The sequence below is a fragment of the Sodiomyces alcalophilus genome, assembly GCF_042370955.1.
Source record: "Sodiomyces alcalophilus JCM 7366 unplaced genomic scaffold ACRALscaffold_10, whole genome shotgun sequence".
NCBI lineage: Eukaryota > Fungi > Ascomycota > Sordariomycetes > Glomerellales > Plectosphaerellaceae > Sodiomyces > Sodiomyces alcalophilus.
In genome coordinates, this window is record NW_027263541.1 from 199,074 (window position 1) to 219,279 (window position 20,206).

The window sequence follows — 20,206 nt, forward strand, 5'->3', positions numbered from 1 at the left end:
AACCACGAGCCAATAATACACACACCTTAATATAATATAATTAGTGTATAAGCGGTCACGTGACTAGTCACGTGACTAATTACGTGACTGATTCTGTGACTGATTACGTGACTGATTCCGTGACTGATTACGTGACCTTATAAGAAAATTTTTTCCGCCCTCTTTTCCACTACTCTTTTCCACCCTTTTCTACCACCCTTTTCTACTACCCTACTACTCTCTTCTACCCTCTTTTTAGCCCACGGACAGGTAAAGGATAGGTTCGAGTTATTCCGACTATACCACTTAGTTATTCCGACTATACCACTTGGTTATTCCGACTATAGTTTAGACCTAGACCCTAATCTTCCTACTAATCTTCCTTCTTAATCTATATCGTTAATCTACATAGTCAATCTACATAGTCAATCTACGTCGTTAATCTACGTCGTTAATCTACGTCGTTAATCTACGTCGTTAATCTTAAGATACAGGCAGCGCGTTCCGTTACCTCGTTATATAAAGTAAGAATAAGATAGCCGCGGTCGCGTAGGCGTGGTATAGGTGTGGACGTGGAAGACGAAGAGGAAGACGAAGACGAAGGCGAAGGGGAAGACAAAGGAGTTACTGCTACTGCTACTACTAGCTTAATCGTATAAACAAGCTATCCGTTAATTAAGTCCAAGCGATTAAATTAATAAAAAAAAAGACGTCGAAGTGGTTTATGACCGTGGTTGCGAAGGGTCTATGTCTGAACTATAGTCGGAATAACCAAGTGGTATAGTCGGAATAACTCGAACCAAAGGATATCGGGTATTCTAAGATACTTAAAGATAATAAAAATAATCGAAAAATAGCAGTGATTTTGCAGTACAGAGCATTCGAGATAAGTCATAGTGAATAGCGGCAGTCTTAACACTATGAAAATTTTATCGTGATCCGGGGTACGTACCGGTACGCGATATCTGTAGCTAAGATGGTGGCGTATACAGACTACTGCGCGGGCTCGCGTAACCTTCCGAAATAGGATAGAGAGGGCTGCAAATACCAGACAGGGCGGCTGTAAATAGTGGTACTCCGCTTATAAATAGTGGTACTCAGTATAAGTAGATACATTAAAGGCAGGGCGTTTTCTAGGTATATAAGAATAGGATTTTAGAGATACTAAACCAGGGGGACTAAGTATCCTGCTAGTCTACTTTATAGCTCCTTAATATAATATTAACGTGATTAACTCGGATAGTGATTATAGCTAGTATTTTTATTATTCGAACCTAATATTAACGGGTACGGTTAATCCGACTAGGGCACTTGGTTATTCCGACTAGGGTCCTATGTTAATAGCCGGTGACACCCGCCCGCGTGTTCCGCTTATACCCAGATACTTTTATATACTATAAGATATCTGCTTAATTAATCGTAACGACGATATACTTAATTAATTTAATCGTAACGATAATACGCTTAATCGATCATAGCGATAGTCCCCCTAATACGCTTAATCGATCGTAGCGACGGTCCCGATAATATACTCGATTAATCATAGCGACGGTCCCGACAATACACTTAATTAATCGTAACAACGATACGCTTAATCGATTATAGCGACGGTCCCGACGATATACTCGATTAATTATAGCGACGGTCCCGACGATACACTTAATTAATCGTAATAACGATACGCTTAATCGATTATAGCGACGGTCCCGACGATATACTCGATTAATTATACCGACGGTCCCGACGATACACTTAATTAATCGTAACGACGATATACTTAATCGATCGTAGCGACGGTCCCGACGATATACTCGATTAATCGTAGCGATAGTCCCGACGATACACTTAATTAATCGTAACGACGATACGCTTAATCGATTATAGCGACGATACACTTAATTAATCGTAGTGACGCTTAATTCATCGTAATAACGATACGCTCAATACGTGTCTATAAGTATCTAGGTATAAAAAGAAGTCGTGGCGGCTAGCGTCAGGTGTTATTAGTATTGCCCTAGTCGGAATAACTAAGTGCCCTAGTCGGACTAACTATACCTAATATTAACTAGGGAATAGAATCGGATTTAGAATAAATATACGAATATATTATATATTATAATTTAGATGCTATTAGTAAAGGTATATTTATTAAACCCTTTTAAATTTCCTAAAAAGTAAACCGTAAAACTACTTTTAATATAATAAACAGGGGTTATATAGTATTATACTTTAAAGCTAATATAAAAAAAAACTACTTAGTATATAAGGTTATATAGCCTTCCTAATTAGGATTAAGTGAATAACGAATAGTAAACAGGGGGCGTATAAATACCGGTACTCTATACTAAGTATACTATATACTAACTAAGTCCCCTATAAACGAGTACCGGTATTTATACGCCCCCGGTTCACTATTTATTGTCCACTTAATCTATTTTTAGAAGGTTACGCGACCGCGTGTATAAGTAAGATCTTAGCCGTATATACTGCATACCTATACCTCACGATAAGCCTTAATCTCTGTAATTAAAACCAGATATCTTAAGCCACTAAATCACTACTATTTCTGCCTCTGTATTTATTAACCCTAAGGCATTAAGAATATATAATATCCTTATGCTAGGTACCTTGTTATATATTATGTAATCCTGATACCCTAGTCACGTGACCTTATTATACACACCACGTAATCCTAATGCCCTAGTTACGTGACCTTCTTATACACACCACGTAATCTTAATGCCCTGGTTATATAACCTTATTATATACTATATAATCCTGATACCCTAGTCACGTAACCTTATTATACACACCACGTAATCCTGATTACCTACTCTAACGTGTATAGATACGTAATATTTATAGCTAAGATCTTACTTATACACGCGCTCGCGTTACCTTCTTATTTGGGGTTAAGTGGACAGTAAATACCGAATAGGGGGCGTATAAATACCGGTACTCCCTGTAAACTGGTTCCTCGGTCCTACTAGTGCGCACTACCCGCCTTATCTATGTTAAACTGAATAAAGGAAAACCCACTATTATTAGGCAATATTAAGTTATAGCTATATATCGGAAGGATAATTATCTAAAGGGTATATCTTATAATATATTTAGACCTAGTATATAATTTTCCTTTATACACGTAGAAGATAGATAATATAACGCTTTTACCTCTTTTTTAAGTGCTTAAGATATAGTATAATAGTTATAAGCCCGGGTAGTAGATAAACGCTAGTAACTTCTAACACGACTATCACTTTATAATTAAGTGCTTATCTTTCTCTTTTTAAGTAGCCTAGCAGCTCTTTAACTCGGTACTAAGCCTTTAACCCCTTACTAAAAGCTTATTTAAAGATTATTAAAAATAAACTCAAAGGATTATAGTGTATTAATACCACGCCTAGAATCCACTAATTAATAGTCGGATTAGATCCTTAAGCTATAGAATACGGCGTGTACCCTAGAGGTCTAGGAACTTATGGATCCTAATAAACCCGATTACCTAGACGATATCCTAAAGCGTACTAAGCCGGAAACCCTTAATTAGATTCGAGAGCGTTTAACTACTTAAGACGATTAAGGAAGGCTAGTGGCTCCGGATAAGAATAAGATCTACGAAAAATACAAAGTCGGATATAAAGGTGCTATAATCGAAAACCAAGAAATTTAAGGTATAATAAAGTCGCTTAATAAAGTCCGTTAACTAATCTACTAATCGGTTAAAACTATAGCGTATACTTAGGCCTAGAGTGCCGCGATTTAGGTATTCGAGGATAAGTATAAGAAATAATAGGTTAATAACACTATAGATAAAAGTAGCACCGAAAACCGTATCGTGATCCGGAAAACATTCTTTAACTAATAACTAATTAAATAGCTTAAGAAGATCTTTATACCGAGCCCTTTTTACGCTAAGGAAGAAGTTAGACGAGTATACGATCGCTATCTTAAAGACGTATATCGTGCTAATACTAAGATTAATCCCTGGTATACCGAATAAGCAGCTTTTCTCTAATACGCGAGACACTATAAGGTAGCTAATATTAAGGGAATAACTACTATATATAACTTCCTTTAAGTAGTCGGATACCGCTTTAGCCCGGTATAGGCCGAATCTAAGCGTTAAGAGCTTATCCTTAAGGAGATTAATAATAAAGGTATCTAAGACCTTCTAAGTTACGGTTATAAATTTCTAGCGATTTCTAAAGCCCTAGCTATTAATAGAACGCGTTATCGCGTATTTACTATACTAGGAGAAAGCTCGGATAAGGATAAAGACGGTAAAGGAAAAAACGGTAAAGGTTCTCCTTATCCCTATAAGCGAACCCACTAATAGAAACCTAAGTAGTGCTTCCGCCTAGACTATACTCTAACCGGGAAGAATAATAAGCCTAATTACGTAATAAGTAAGCGTAATATTAAGAAAATCCGGAAGGAGATCTAATAGCTAAAATAAAAGAATCTAAAGGATAACCTAGTAAAGAAAGGCTAGAGTCTAAGCTCGGAGAGTAAAGATACCGCTAGAGAAAGCTACCCTAGGAAAGTTATCGCGACGATCCTAGACCTAACGCTTCTCTACGACGAAGAGGAACCTCCTTTAGTCTTTTCTACGCTTAGAATTAGCGACTATCCGCTCTTAAAGAGCACTCTTCTCGATAATTACGGTATAACTCACCTTATTAACTTAGTCGATTTACTTATTAAAGGATTATTTATCCTATACGACGGTATAGTTAAATTAGGTATAACGGAATTTCCGATTATTAGGAAAGGTAAGAGGATCTTTAAGGGTCTATTAGATAGGGGACTAGGTGCTCTAAAAGCAGATCTAGAGCTTAATAATATAGTTATTATAAAGGGATTCTATACGAATATCGTTTCGGAAGCTTTACTATATAAAGTTAGTATCTAGTATTCTGGGTTTAACTACTTACTACGTTATAATACGGCTAATAATAGCGTTATCTTACTAAAGTTAATTTATTAATATAACGTTATAATTCTAGAGTATAAATAGATTTCTTTTTACTCTTTTATTCTTATAATAATCCGAGACATAATTCTAATTAGCACCGACTTTATCTTTATACTCGTTATAGTAGTTAATCGGCCTTTAAGATTAAAGATTTATAGGCCCTTAGTAGATAACCTAAGACCCTAAGTCGATAAAGAATAATTATAGTATTTAAGAGCTAGCTATTTAGGTCCTGATGCTTTAAGAGAGCTTATTCGTAACGTAAGGAATATATTAATTAAGGGAACTAAGCGGATAGATTATAAGGTGTGTTTATATATATAGACTATATAAGTTATATCGCGGAGATAATCCGATCACCGATTACCTTAACCCTTTTAGCGTATTTATTAGGACCTCTAAAAGCTACCTAAAAGCTATAACGGTATACGATATCTCCTTATAGTAAAGGACGAATATAGCGAATAGATTTATATAATACTAATTATATCTAAAGATAGCGTCACGATCTATAACGCTTTAATATCTATCGATAATTAGGTTATATAATAGTTCTTAGTTTTAATTTATAAGATATATAGTAATAATAAGCCTGCTATAATATATATATCAGGAAACACCTATTTCTAATAGTGGTAGCGCTTTTAAGGAATTAAAGCCGAAGTCGTACCCTTATATACCTATAAACTAAATAGAGGATCGGAATAAGCCGGATAAGAGGTGGTTAATAAGTCGAACGTAATGCTTACCGGAGCAGGATTACCTAAATTTATATAGCCAGAGAGTATAAAGGTAGCGGCGAAAATCATTAATATAAGTCCTTTAAAACGCCTAGGATAGAAATCCCTAATTAAGGTCCTAGACTTATAGTTTAGGAATAATACGCTATTACTAATAAGAGAGTATACCGCTGACCTACGCCCTGATTAGAGTATATTACGCGTATATAGATACCGTGCTTACCCGCTAGAAAGGGATAAAGAGGCGGAAAGAGATAAGAAAGCGTATAAAGTTAAGCTAAGGGCTTATATTAGATACCTGGTAGGATACGTCGCCTATAATATCTATAGGATCTGGATCCCTTAGCTCTAAAAGGTTATCTTAACGCGTAACGTTCGCTTTAATAAGCACGTGTTTTATAACCTAAAGCTTAAAGAAGAATTATAAATTAAGGAGGTAAAGATAAGAAAGTGGATTATACTCTTCGAAAAGGAAAAAGAGGATAAAAACACAGAATTTATCCCTTAAATACTGCCTCTAAGGACGTTAAGCGTAATATCTAAAGAATAAGTATAGTCCGCGGGTTTAAACTCGGGGGTAGAAGTAAAGGGAGTATTAGAAACGGATACTAATACGTAGCCGGATCCTAATACTAATACTTAGTATATACTATTATAAACTATAGCGATTAGATTTTAAATACTATAAGAAATACCTAAACCGACTACGCGTATACAGGAATAGGAATAACCCGGATTACCGTAAAAGAAACTAAGGATAGTGCTCGAAATACCTAAGCCTAAGTATTAACCTTACTCTTAGGAAGGCGATATAGCGGTTAGTGATAAGGACGCTAGGCTTAACACGCTAGATACGCCCGGTCTAGAGCTTGACTTAGATTACTTAACGTATAAAGTAAGCGATAAGAATATATAGACTTTTTCTAAGGTTATAGCTACCCTTAAATAGAGTTACGGTATCACCCTATCGTAATTATTAATCCCTCTAATAAAGTCCGATATACTAAAACCTAAGATAAGTAAATAATATATAGAACTAATATATTTAAGCGTAAGGATCCGTAAACGCAGAGCTTAGGGGAAGGTAAAAATAATTAATCGGAGGATACACGAAGCTAAACCGGAGGAAGACGGAGCCCTAATTATATTCCTTATATCTAATTAACGGGAGGAATATAAAAAGGACCTATCCGCGTTTCTAGCGTTCTTTTTAATGTTTCTTAGAGTAGTAGATCCTAAGAGGTCTGCTTGGATAAGTAAAGTGGCGAAAAAGTAAATGATAATAAGCCTAAAGATCGATGGACGGATTTATCGGGATAACCTATAACCTCCGCTAAGGAACTAGTTAGAGATAACTTTATATCTAATAAGTGCTTAATTTAACAAAGTAGCGTATAAGGAAGTTAATAAACTAATCGAAAAACGTATATAAAGAGAAATTAACCGCGATAATATAAAAACCAGACCTCTTCTATAAAAATAGGTCTTTACCTATAAATTTAACTAAGACGGATATCTCAAGAAAGCTAAGGCACGTATCTGCGTAAGGGGCGATCTTTAAGATAGCTCTACGATTAAGGGTATATATATAGCGACGCTCGTAGCGCGCTTATTCCGTATAGTAATAACGCTCGCCGTATAATTCGACCTTAAGATTAAGTAACTTAATATCATAAACGCCTTTATCCACGCCGAATAAAGTAAGACCGGATAGCTGGTTATATATAAGCTACCTAAAGGATTTAAGTAACTAGGAAAGTGTCTAGAGCTCGATAAAGCTCTGTATAGCCTAAGAGACTCGCTAAGACTCTGGTTTATAACCTTTTTAGCTATGTTAAAGGAGCTAGGAATAGAGGCTAGTTTAGAAGAACTATACCTTTTTTTTACTCTAAAAAGAGATGTTTTTATTATATTCTTTATAGACGATATATTAGTCTTATTCTATAGAAATAACGCGTCTCGAGTACACGAAATTATAAACGGTATTAAAGGTCGATTCGAAGTATCGGATAAGGGAGATACCGAATTCTTCCTGGGTATTAAAATCATATAAAATCGAGCCGAGTATAAGATTAACCTATTATACGAGTTATATATTAAGAAAGTAGTATAGAGATTCGGGATAAATACTCTAAATATATATCCGATAATCCTGATCCCCGTTATAGATTATAACAAAAGCACTAGTAAAGTAACTAAATACTAAATAAAGAGATCTTAGGAGAAGGTCGGATTACTGCTTTATATAGTAATTATGATTAGACCTAATATAGTATTCGCGTTTTCTGTTTTATCACGATTTCTTACTAACCCTATATAAGAATATAAGAAAGCCGTGGATTAAGTAATTCGCTATTTATTTATAACGCGTAACCTTTTAATTTAATACGGTTCGAGTATAGGGGTGCAGGTAATAGTAATCGCTAGGGACGCCTTTTTTATAGACGATATAGATATACGCCGATTATTATAAGGTTTTCTAATAAGCCTTTTTAGTGGTCTTATCGTTTAGAAGGCTAATCGCTAGGCCACGGTTATAACGTCTATAACTAAGGCAGAACTGCTTATTTTAGAATAAGTCGCGAAGGAAATAATAGGACTAAAGCGTCTTTTCGCCGAGATAAGATTTAACCCGGAGTTACTTTAGGATATCTATTACGATAATATAAATAATCCGACTTATAGTTAATAATAACTACCGGATTAAAACCCGTTTACGCTACGTCGATATATAGCGTATATAGGTCCGCTAGGAATATAAAAAAGGGGTATTTAGAGTGGTTTATCTTACTATAAAAGAGATACTAGCCGACGGTTTAACGAAGGCGCTCCTAAGGCAACGATTTAAGACTTTCCGAGCGCACCTTAATATAAAGGTACTCGGAGGGGGTAGAAATTAAGGAAATTAACTAAGGACTAAAAACGCTACCGAAAATTAATTATCTAAGTTAACCCTATAATAGGGGAAAAAGGGTATTATATAACCCTTAACGCTATACGCTATAAAAGCTCTTTACTAAGCGATAAATACTTAGACGAAATATACTTAAAAAACTACTTATCTATCTCCTTATTATCGGCTAAAGTATTAGCGGCCTTATTAGCATTTTCTATTAATTTCTTTACTTACTCCGCGATAGCTTTTTAAACGGTATCTATTAACGCCGAGCCTAGCCCGTCTTCCGATGCTCTATTAGAGCCTTTAATACCCTTAACGAGTGCCTTATTTAGAACCAGCTCGAGGCTGGACTTATTAAAAAATTCCTTAAATTTATTAAGCAGAATTAATTAAAACTTAATAGTCTTCTTAAGCTTATCTTCGAACTACTAAGGAGTTAGTAAATAAGAAATAATAGTCGTAAATCTTAGATAAGCACTTATACCCGGAACGTCTCGAACCCTTATATTATCCTAACCACCGACGACTTTAATTAAAACCCGGATAAGAGGTAAGAGGTGTGCCGGACTAAGTATAAGTTAGCGGTCGTAAGTCTCAAAAATAAGAAAAAGGAGCACTTATATAAGCTTGCACGTATAATTACCGCTATAACACTTACTATATCGTTTTAATCGTTTAGAGTATATATAGTATTTATTAAACGACTTCTGTTTACTGGACACGATACCACGTATATATTAAATATAGGGAGGATCGAAAGCGATCGGAATATATTCTTTACTGCTTACTTTTGCCTTACCTTTGCCTTTATTAGTCTTCGCCTTCTTAGAAGGTAAAGGGGTGGCGGGGTCGGAGGTAGGGGCGGCGGTGGCGGTATTAGATAGACTAGCTTTAGAATCGACTATATTAATATTCCTTTTATTTTACTCGTTATTAGAGTATAAAGCAGACTAATAGAAAGCTTAACTTACCCGAGGAGAATACTGAATAGGAGGGGGTATAGCGGGAGGGGGCGTGGCGGCATAATTATTCGAGATAGCAGGAAAAGGGTCCTATATAGCCGAGACCCACGATTAGTGCCGAGGTAAGTAAAAAGTACGACGACTAAATAGAAGTTAAGCAGATCACTTACTATAGCGAGCGTTATTAAATTATTAATTAAGGTTAAAGATAGCTAAAAAAAGAATTAAAAATCGTTAAAAAGTGGGTAAGAAAACTAATGATTTTGATAAAGGTAAAGGGAAAAGAATCGTCATAAATTAGGCGGAAGGAATAGCTTTTTAAGCTAAAAAAATCTACTATTATAAGCTCCTATAATAGGGAATCAGCCCTATTAACCTATTTATAGAAAATTTCCTTTATGTTTAAAGCTTTTATTAATATTTAGGAAATATCACGAATATAATTATATAGCGTTTGTTAGCTGGATTTACCTCGCCGAGTTTTCGAATTAAGGAAACAAAGTACTCGAAGGTAATTAAAGAGCTATAAAAATAGCACCTTAATTAGGGGGTGTGTTAAACTAAATAAAGGAAAACCCACTATTATTAGGTAATATTAAGTTATGGCTATATATCGGAAGGATAATTATCCGAAGGGTATATCTTATAATGTATTTAGACCTAGCATATAATTTTCCTTTATATACGTGGAAGATAGATAATATAACGCTTTCACCTCTCTTTTAAGTGCTCGAGATACAGTACGACAATCCACGACCCTGTCCTGTCGCTGCACCGGAACAATATCCACTAATCAGGTTCTGAGCTTCACTGAAAAAACAAGGGTAATAGGGGCCAATTTTTCCGGATTTTACTTCCTAGGAAGCGCGAATACTCATTCCGCATTCAACCATATTCGTAGAATCAGGATGACTGACGAAATGCTGGCTTCGCAAATCAGGTCAAGTATCCATCCGCTTCCATCCTTTGCTTCGTCCTAAGCCATGGCTGACTCGTTTAACGGCCATTGCTTCTATTGGTCAAGCGAACTATTACATCTGCCATCGGAATCACTTGCGCTTTGTCTGTGTCGTGGCTCTTCCCGTCCGTTCTTTCCTTGATGACTTCAATGTCGTACTGCCTCAATATGTGAACAAGAAGTGCTTTGACCCCTTGCGCAGCGACATATTGTCCTGGACACTTCCGGCTGCCGAATCCAAAGATGGCCAAGTTGTATCGTAGCTGAAGCGTTGGCGGCAAGAGTTAGCGACGACTAACTACAAGGCAACAATGTGGAATTTGGAGTCGCAACTACTTACATCTGTTGCCTTGATATTCTTGAAGCGGGATGGCCTGAAGTCCTCGCTATCATCACCCCAGAATGGGTTTCGAACGTTGATGGACAGCACGTCCACCAGGACCATTGTCTAGCAATATGTTAGTCTCGAGCAAAAGAATGATGTTGACGATTTTAACGACGGGCGCATTTCGAAGTACTTACGCCCGGCTTGACGAGAACTCCATCGAGGTTCTTGACTGACGGCGAACTCTCGCCAATGTTGAAAACTATACGCATGGCACGAACTTTGGTCAGCGATAATGGCGGATAGATGTACTGTGGGAGTCCTTACTCGCAGGTGGCTGCAGGCGAATGGTCTCCAGAAAAGCTCGGTGCAGATGCGTATCGCTTCTTGAAAGATACTCCTGGAGATTGTCCCAGTTGGCGTCCACTTCTTCATGTAATTCCTGCTGGACATGCTTGTTGTCCGCAATGAGGGTGATGACCCAGGTGATAGCATGCACCATGACGTCCAAGTTGGTCAAAATGATCTCGTCTAGGCTGTGCATGAGCTTTTTTTTGGTTAGCATCTATGATCTGGCAGCAGATCCACGCGGATGAAGCGACTGACATTCCCCAAGGTAATATCTCCTGCTTCGTATGATTCGTAGAACAGAACGAGAGGAGTTCTGAGGCCAATTGCACGCCTCGACTTCACCATGCGGTCGTTGTACTCGCGCCACTCTGTGGTATAATCTTCGAGGAGATGGTAGGTCTTCCGATCAAAGAGGCCGCCCCAACTAAAGCGATAGGGGCCTCCGATGACGGCATATGGCCACAACGCAAGACGTTTCCCAGCTAGGGCCCAGAGTTCATCTTTTTCGGTATCTGACATAGGCCCATAGATCACGTTGGCGGTGACGAACAGAGGGAACTGTCTGAAACCTTGGACGATGCGGAAACTGAAGGGTTCTCCCTGTTTAGTTGCGGCGCCGTCAGACTGGGTGGAGGGCAAGTCGTGAACGAACTTCCTCGCAGCGATCTCGGTTGAATCCGCTCGAGACGTGGTGCCGTCGTGGCTGAAAGCAGGATAAAAGACCTGGCGCTTCTTCTTCCACTCGTCGCCTTGGAGGAAGCCTATGCAGTGCCCAAGTAGTTGGTCGAGAAACCATCCCAGGTTCGAGTGCTTTCCGTGTTTGTCTCCGTCCAGAGAAAACGTTCGGAGATGATCAGGTGTAGTGATGACTCTAAGGCAGAGGGATTTGTATGTGTCAGTGTCACGCAGCACGCTGTAGAGTGTGAAGAAGCCAAGCCAGAGGATGACGAAAGAAGATTTGAATGGTATGAATCCACACAAAATACAATCTCCTATGCACCAGATGACGCCGAACGGTGAAGAGGAATCAACACTCACATCTCCGGTGAAAGGCCCCCCCAGACCCGATACACGGCTCCATATTTCTTTCTCCATTCATCAGACTTGGCACGCCCATTCGCGAACTTGTCGATGATCTGGCCGTTGGGGAACTGCCATGCGGGACCAGAGACTTTCCTTCCCTTGGACAAAACACCCGACTTGAATGTTGACAGGATGCTCTGCACTACCGCCTTGAACACACATGTGTAAGCAATGTGTGAGATGGACGGAGAAGGCACGTTGTGCAACGTTTGCGGGACTCACCTCGAAAATGAACATGCCGGTCCTCCTAATCAAAATGTACAAGAGAATAGGAAGCACGAGGCAAGCGAGTATGGTGTTGCTCGCTGACAAGTTTCGTAGCATCTTCATGGTGCGCGCAAACGTATCCGAGACCACATGCAGCTTCTGAATTTCAGGTCGAGCCAGGAGCAGATCCTCCGGCAAGAGTTTGCGGAAGTGGTCCATTATGGGTGTTTCATCAAGACAGTGGGTAGATTGTAACAAATGATAGCACTTTGTAGGCTTGAGAGGCTAAAGGCCTAACGCAGAAGGAACCGTGAAGACGCCCAGATACGGAGGCGATGCTGACCGCTAGGATATAAGTACTACGACTGATCGGAAGACTGCGGATTTCAACTAGTGAAGGATGCCGAAAGAATAAAATGATGCTCTAGGTCAGCTCGGGTACTTTGGAGATAATGGGGGTCTATATGATGCAGGGATTTGGGCGTAGTTTATATATGTGCCGAATAGTCCCCGAAATATGTGCATGTCTTGTCTGCATTTGTGAGAGTGTGGAGTTTCCTGGATTTCGCTCGTAGTCCTTTTATAGATAAAAAAAAAAAGAATAAAATGAAATAGAAGGAGTTTGAGGCTGGGTGTTTTGGCAACTACGAATATGTTAAGTCGCTCTCTCTATCATCAGTCGCAGACTTTTACCACTAGTCAAAAAGGAATATCCCTTATAACGATAGGGTACCTAAGTACTGCTTATATTGGTTATGACATCATCAACTAATATTGTCTAGGAACAGAACCATGCATAGTCCAACAAAGCAAGCCAGGTCTATCTATGATCTCTTTGAGAGATGGGCACATAATCAGCCCGATCACCCAGCAATTTCTTTGGGCTCAAGAACCTTTTCGTATAGGCAGCTTGAGGATGCAGCGCTCCATGTTGCCTTGCTTTTACAGCAGAAACAGGTGCTGCCAGGAGATTTTGTCCCTGTGCTGGCTACGCGAAGCATCGAGATGGTCGTCTGCTTTTTTGGCATCCTGAAAGCCGGCGCTTGTTATGTTCCCATCGACGCCGAAGCATGGGGAAAGGAGCGTATAGCGTCGACTCTGGAGGCTGTCTCCGCTCGGGTCGTGATCGATCTAGGCGCTCCGGCTGGGGCCTCTTCTTACCTTTCAGGGTATGACGTTGTTTCCATGCCCGACGTGCAAGCAGCAGCGTTCGAACCGGCATCCGACGGACAGTGGACGACTATGCTTGATCGATACTGGCCGGAAATCAAGCCTTCGGACCTCGCTTACATGATCTTCACGTCGGGGACGACATCCGCACCAAAGGGCGTGATGATACCTCACTCGGCCATCTTGAACTACGCACAGCAAGGAGATGATGAGACCCCCTTCAACTTCAACGCCAACCAGAACGACAAGGTACTTCTTCTGTTCTCGCCCGGTTTCGACGCCTGCGTGGCCGTCCTCGTCTCGGCGCTCTGCAACGGGGCGCAGGTGATGATGACGAGCAGCAGCAGCGACTTGCTCGAGTGCGCGGCCAAGTCGACTATCCTGGTGGCAACCCCTTCTGTACTGTCGGTCCTCGGTGACCCGGGGAATACGTTCGACAAGGCCCGGACCATCATCCTGGGCGGCGAGGCGCCGTCACAGTCGCTGCTGGAGAAATGGTGGACGCCAACCCGCAACATCTACAACGCGTACGGGCTGACAGAGACAACCATCATGTCGTTGATCGGCCGCGCCGTGCCTTGGGAACCAGTCACGCTTGGCCATACTATGCAAGGGTCGCGCGTGGTGCTTCTACCGGGCGGGGACGTGTCAAGCGGTGCTGGCACAGGTACAGGCGAGGACGACTGCGACTTTGGCGAGATGTGTATTACGGGGCCCGGGCTAGCAGTAGGCTTCTATCGGAATGAGTCGCTCACGGCGGAGAAGTTCATCACCCTGCAGAGTGGGGAGAGGGCGTACCGGACGGGTGACTTTGCCAGGAGGACAAGCCACGGTCTCGAGTTTGCCGGTCGCATCGACAGCATGGTCAAGAACCGCGGGTTTCTGATCAACCTCGAATCGCAGGTCGTGCCAGCCCTCCTTGCACAGGGCGCCTCGGAGGCTGCGGCTTTCATACATGAGAAGCAGCTGATAGGTTTTGTCGCCCCGGAAAGTCTGGACACTGGAGTTTTGCGGCAAGCTCTTGCGCGCAAGCACGAAGACTTTCTGGTGCCAGACAGGATACGAGCCCTGAAAGCCCTTCCGTTGACGGTCAACGGCAAGACTGACGTCAAGGCGCTGCGGCGAATGCTGGAGGAAGAAGAGAGCAACAGGAAGAGCAACTCACACCCCGGCCCCTTAGCCTTGGGTCTTCACGACAACTTTATGAACGGCATCAATAGCAGCGGCACGGGAAATGAACACACAACCAGGATGGGGATACTGAGGGCGGCCATCGCCGCTGCTACTTCAGCGTCCGTAGATCACCTTGACGACGGGTGTTCCTTCTGGGAGCTAGGCGGAAACTCCCTCGCGGCGATCCGGGTTCTGTCCTACCTGCGGAAGAGAGGTCTGACAATAGAGCTCAAGGCCCTCTTCGATCTCCCAGATCTCCACTCTGTGTGTAACGCAATGCGGGAGATGGGGTTCAAAGACCCCAATGAAAAAAGGGAGCACGAGGTGAAACCGAATGGCCTCGGAGACGACATGGGGCTTGAGGTACTTCATACTCCCAAGGCCCTTGTCCCTATGACGAGTCTCCAGAGCAAGATGGTGCAAGCCAGCATCAAGACACCCGGGCTCAACTACATGCTATTGCACATCCGGATTCCTTTCTACCCAGCGACTACAGACGATCTCAACAGGATCAAGGTTGCGTGGACCCAGGCTCTGGGCCGACACCCGGCCTTCAGGACGTCGTTCTTACTGAAAGACGGGCTGCAGGAAATACGACCGCAGGTGGACCTGGACTGGTCACACGAAGAAACGACGCCTGATCGGGCCGACTCCGTCATCCGGGCACAGTCTGATGATCTGGGTAGACGACTTATGGCATCCGACGAGTCCTCGGGTGACGTGTACGTGCCCATGAATGCGTTTCGACTCATCACTGTACCAGGCCAGGCGTCCATTCTTCTTATGGCGGTGCACCATGCTCGCGTCGACGGTTGGTCCCTTAGCATCGTCGTCAACGAAGCACGGGCGGCTTTTCAGCATGGCAGCCAAGTTGATTTGGCGCCGTCCGAAGCATCCATGTCCTTTCGCCACGATCAGTTCACAAGAGTCGCATTCGCTCAGAAACAGCTCCAGAGCGATCCAGCTGGGGCTAAATTCTGGGCCGAGCTGCTCTTAGAAGATGGGACGGCCTTCCCAGAGTTAGGACTCCCGAAGGCCCAGCAACTACCAACCATGCCATTGTCCACGGCCCTATCCCCAGCCGGGGGACCGGTATCCATCTGGATGAACAATCATACCTTGTCCCTGGACGTGGGAACTGGTCATCTGGAATCGGCAGCCCGTCGCCTCCGTGTCGTCCCATCAGCTCTGTTATATGCGGCCTGGGCCCTCGTGCTCTCCAACAACACTTTATCAGACCGTGTGGCATTTGGGGCTGTCCTCTCGGGTCGCAATCTCGTCGCCAAAGCCGTGTCAGGTGTGGACATGGAGATGGACGTAGAAGGAATCGTCGGCCCCCTGATCAACACCATTCCGTTCCCAGTTCAAATCGGCAACGAGCAGCAAACCATCTCGGCGTTCGCATCATCTATCCACAGCCAACTAATGACGGCGGTGGAGTTCCAGTGGTCCGCTGCCGAGGCCATGGCTGCCATGAGAAGCGAGAGCATCAACGGTATCATGCACACTGTCATCGGAACGGAATATGATGTCCCTCCCCTGCAAGGGGACTGGTCGATCGAACACCAGGAACTCATGGTTGAATTCGACCTGTCTCTGATGGTGGAGAAGGAAGGCCCAGATGGACTCCAAGTCCGTGCTCTCTTCGACGCTGCTCGTTATGCCGCTGCTGGAGTTTCCCGCGTTCTGCTGCACTTCCGGAACGCCTTGAAGGGCTTGATGGACTCGAGCCATGTACACGTCCAAGATGCGCGAAAGGGCCTCCTGGAGGGCAGCGAGCTGGCCGCTCTTATTCGACCACCCACGGACAAGACACAGCACAGCGGTCCCAGGACCGTCAAGGATGCGCTCGAGGGTGCCGCGGCCAGCTGGCCGGGGGTATGCGCCGTTGAATCCACACAAGATGGCAGCATGTCTTACCAGGAGTTGCATGAGGCTTCCAACAAGCTAGCCCGTGCCATCAAAAGTCACATGAACGGCAGGGCGCCCAGAGACGTCGTTGTCTGCGTATTGACCGATCGAACGCTACACTGGATCGTGGCTATTGTGGCCGTCATCAAGGCTGGGTGTGTCTGTTGCCCACTTGATGTGACTCTTCCACAAAAGCGCATAGAGACTATCATCCAGCAGAGCGGAGCTTCCATTTTTGTGTCGGCAAATCGGGACTGCATGTTAACTATCGAGTTTCGGAAAGACGACACTCCTCACGAGAGTCGTGTCTGCATCGTCGTTGACGAGTTTCTGCAAGGCGCGCAGGACGCGGCCCCAGTGGAAACCGTCACGCAAACTGCCGACGTGATCTACTTGGTGTTTACTTCTGGGACTACCGGAGTTCCAAAGGGTGCGTTCTTTCCGTTCAAATCCGTTCATCTACAAGACGGGCTGGTCAAAATGCATACTGAATGACCAAGAACAGGCGTCCCACTGCATAACCTCAGCATCTTGAACGTGATAGCAAACCCGGGGGTCCGACTCTTCGCAGGACCTGGTCGCCGGATCGCCCAGGTCTTCTCAGCAGGTAAGTCATCGGTCAAACAAGACTGGAGTACCCGGCGATTTCCATGCATACATGACATGGACCTGACATACGGTTTCAGGGTTCGATATTGCCACGCTTGAGATATTTGGCACGCTATGCTACGGCGGTACCCTCGTGCTGAAAGAGCGGACGGATCCGTTCGAACACCTCAAGCGCGTCCACGCCGCCATCATGACCCCATCGATATTGTCAGCCTGCCTCCCATCCGAACATCCGCTTCTTGACACGATAGTGGTTGGAGGTGAACCTGTGCCGCAGTCCATGGCTGAGATTTGGGGTTCTGGTCGGACTTTGATCAACGGTTACGGTCCAAGTGAGGTAAGTCCAGGTCTTTTCTGTCTCCTGCGTTTTCTTTTGCAACATTCTTGTTCATCTCTTTTGACTTTTACTGACATGAGCCGGCTCAACTGCTACGGCAGTGCGGATCCATTTCAACAACCAGCCGACTCCTGCCTGGCCACAAAGTAACCATTGGTCACGAACTTCCGCAAGTCAGCGTATACGTGTTGGATCACCGCCAGTGCCCTGTTGCCCAAGGGGTCACAGGCGAGATCTGCGTCTCTGGCGAGCAGGTGACTCGCGGGTACTGGGGAGTCAACCACGGGCAGAACAACAAGGAACGACACGTGCCCAACCCATTCGCATCGTCTCCAGCTCAGCAGCTCATGTACCGCACCGGCGACCTTGGGTACTGGGACGACGAGATGAACCTGAACTATGTCGGCCGCATCGACAACCAGGTCAAGGTGCGCGGATTCAGAGTCGAGCTCGAGGAGATTGAGCACGCCATCTCGACAGCGGCCGATCTGGACCCCAAAGTGCAGAGCGCCGTCGTCGTGGTCGTGGACAATGGCCCCAAAGGGCAATCTGAAGAGGGAAAGCGCCTAGTGGGCTTCGTGACGCCTCAGAACGTCGATCTCGCGGCCTTGCGTTCCAAGATTGCCGCCGTGTTGCCCGGCCACATGCGGCCGTCGCAGATGATGGGCCTGTTAGAGCTTCCCACAACGTCCAATTACAAGGCTGACCGAAGAAAGCTCGCAGACCTGGCAGTTTCCCAGTGGTCAGGCATCTCATGCGGTGCCAGTGACGACGAGATGCAGAATGGTGGCGGCAAGAACGGCGAAACAGTACTGACGGCGACGGAGAGAGTGATCAGTGAAGTCTGGAAAGAACTGCTCCACCTGGACCCCAATGCTCCAATGCAGAAGGACCAGGATTTCCTGGCGATGGGGGGAAACTCGATCCTGGCCATCAAAGCCGCACGGAAGCTGGCCTCGTCGACCGGTCGCCATATCCCAGTGGCTCTTCTCCTGCGCGCCACGGTCCTCGAAGAACTGGCGCGTGTCATTGATCAGTACGAGACACCATCCCTTGCCGCAAAGCCCGAAACACAATCGTTTTCTGCGTATATATCATCTCAACATGAGAAGAATGTTCAGAACGGCACGACGTCTAACCCGACACCTTTATCGTATATGGAGGAAGAGCTGTTCTACTCCCACGCAGAATCCGACACGAGGTCAGCATTTCACACTGTCATTCAGTTCACTCTCACGGGCGCCATCAATACGAAGGCCCTCGCCGAGTCCTTTAAAGCCGTTCAGCGCGAGAACCCTATCATGCGAGCTCGGTATGCCGTGGATGCGCAGGGACATCCTTGCCGTTTTACAACCGAACATGTTGCTAGCGCGCAATGTGTCGATGGCGATCAGTGGGATGACGAAAAGACGCAGGCTCTGGCCGACGCGCCCTTCGATCTGACTAGAGACCAGCTGGTGAGGATGGTAATCTGGGATCGAAGCAACGACAGTGTCGGCAGAGACGGTGCGGTGAAGGCTATAGAGATCACCCTCATCACACATCATATCATCACCGACAGAGCCTCGCTTTTGCTGGTCCTGCAGTCGATGAGCCGCCACTATCGGGATACGATCGCAGCAGCTCAGAGCATGCCGACGAATATCCAGCAGTCATCAAAGATAGACTACGGTGCCTGGGCACGATGGCTCCAGACTCATCAACAGGAAGCGCAGACACAGACGCAGGTGAACAAAAAGCTAGCCTTCTGGAAAGAAACTCTGAGTTCCTTGAAGCACATCCACATGCTGCCGCGCGACCCTCTTTCGGGGCCCAACGGCGGGCAGCCTAAGCAGATGAAAGAAGCCAACCTTGGCTCGTCTCGCCACATTTGCATCCAACCTCCCGCCGAGGCTCCCGACGCATACTCACAGCGCCTCGCCGTTGCAGCAACAGCGCTCGCGTTGCGCGCCGTCTTCGCCCCATCATCAGGCATCATCACCCTTGCCATCCCGTACATGAACCGCGACGACCCCGCCACGGCAGATATGCTAGGTCTCTTCGTGGATCGTCTTCCGGTGCGTCTGGCGCTCAAGCAGGAGGACCTGGTCACCGCGGCCGGTCTGCTCGATGCGGTACGCTCGGCCACACACCACGCCCTTGAGCATCGGGTGCCTTACGCCCAAATCCGCTCTCAGTTCGCTGTGCCGCCGTCCGAAGATGCCCATGACCACCGTTTCATCGATGTCCTGGTCATCTACAACTGGCGATCGGACGCACTGGAGACGGCCCTCAATCTGGGGCCGGAAGTGCGGGTCGCCCAGCTGAGCGGCGCTAGGGCGGCGCGGCCGCGGGGCGCCATGTTCCCGCTGTCGTTCGACTACAGCGAGCAGGAAGACGGGGGGCTGGAGGTCCACGTCGAGTACAATCCGGGTCTGGTGCCGGCTGCGGCTGTGGACGCGCTTGTGGCGTTGCTCCCCCGGGCGGTTGAGGGTCTTGCGTGCAGACAAGCTCCGCTGGATATTTGCGATGCGGGGACTTCTTG

At 44.9% G+C, this 20,206-nt stretch overlaps 2 protein-coding genes across 2 annotated transcripts; one reads left to right on the top strand and one right to left on the bottom strand.

Moving 5' to 3' along the window:
- Positions 1 to 10,554: 10,554 nt before the first annotated feature.
- On the bottom strand, positions 10,555 to 12,701 carry ACRALDRAFT_1058816 (uncharacterized protein; the record flags this gene model as incomplete). Its single annotated transcript, XM_071015955.1, has 7 exons — positions 10,555 to 10,779; positions 10,857 to 10,964; positions 11,039 to 11,103; positions 11,169 to 11,388; positions 11,448 to 12,063; positions 12,231 to 12,373; positions 12,498 to 12,701. 7 exons carry the CDS (start codon positions 12,699 to 12,701, stop codon positions 10,555 to 10,557), a joined length of 1,581 nt encoding a protein of 526 aa, XP_070871014.1.
- A 600-nt stretch (positions 12,702 to 13,301) lies between these two features.
- ACRALDRAFT_1007025 (uncharacterized protein) lies at positions 13,302 to 20,126 on the top strand (the record flags this gene model as incomplete). The annotated part of the gene is made up of 8 exons (XM_071014704.1): positions 13,302 to 14,838; positions 14,944 to 15,149; positions 15,207 to 16,122; positions 16,150 to 17,166; positions 17,242 to 17,343; positions 17,423 to 17,682; positions 17,784 to 18,413; positions 18,459 to 20,126. Coding segments are annotated over 8 exons (6,336 nt in total), but the record flags the coding sequence as incomplete, so codon positions are not given.
- Positions 20,127 to 20,206: the final 80 nt, after the last annotated feature.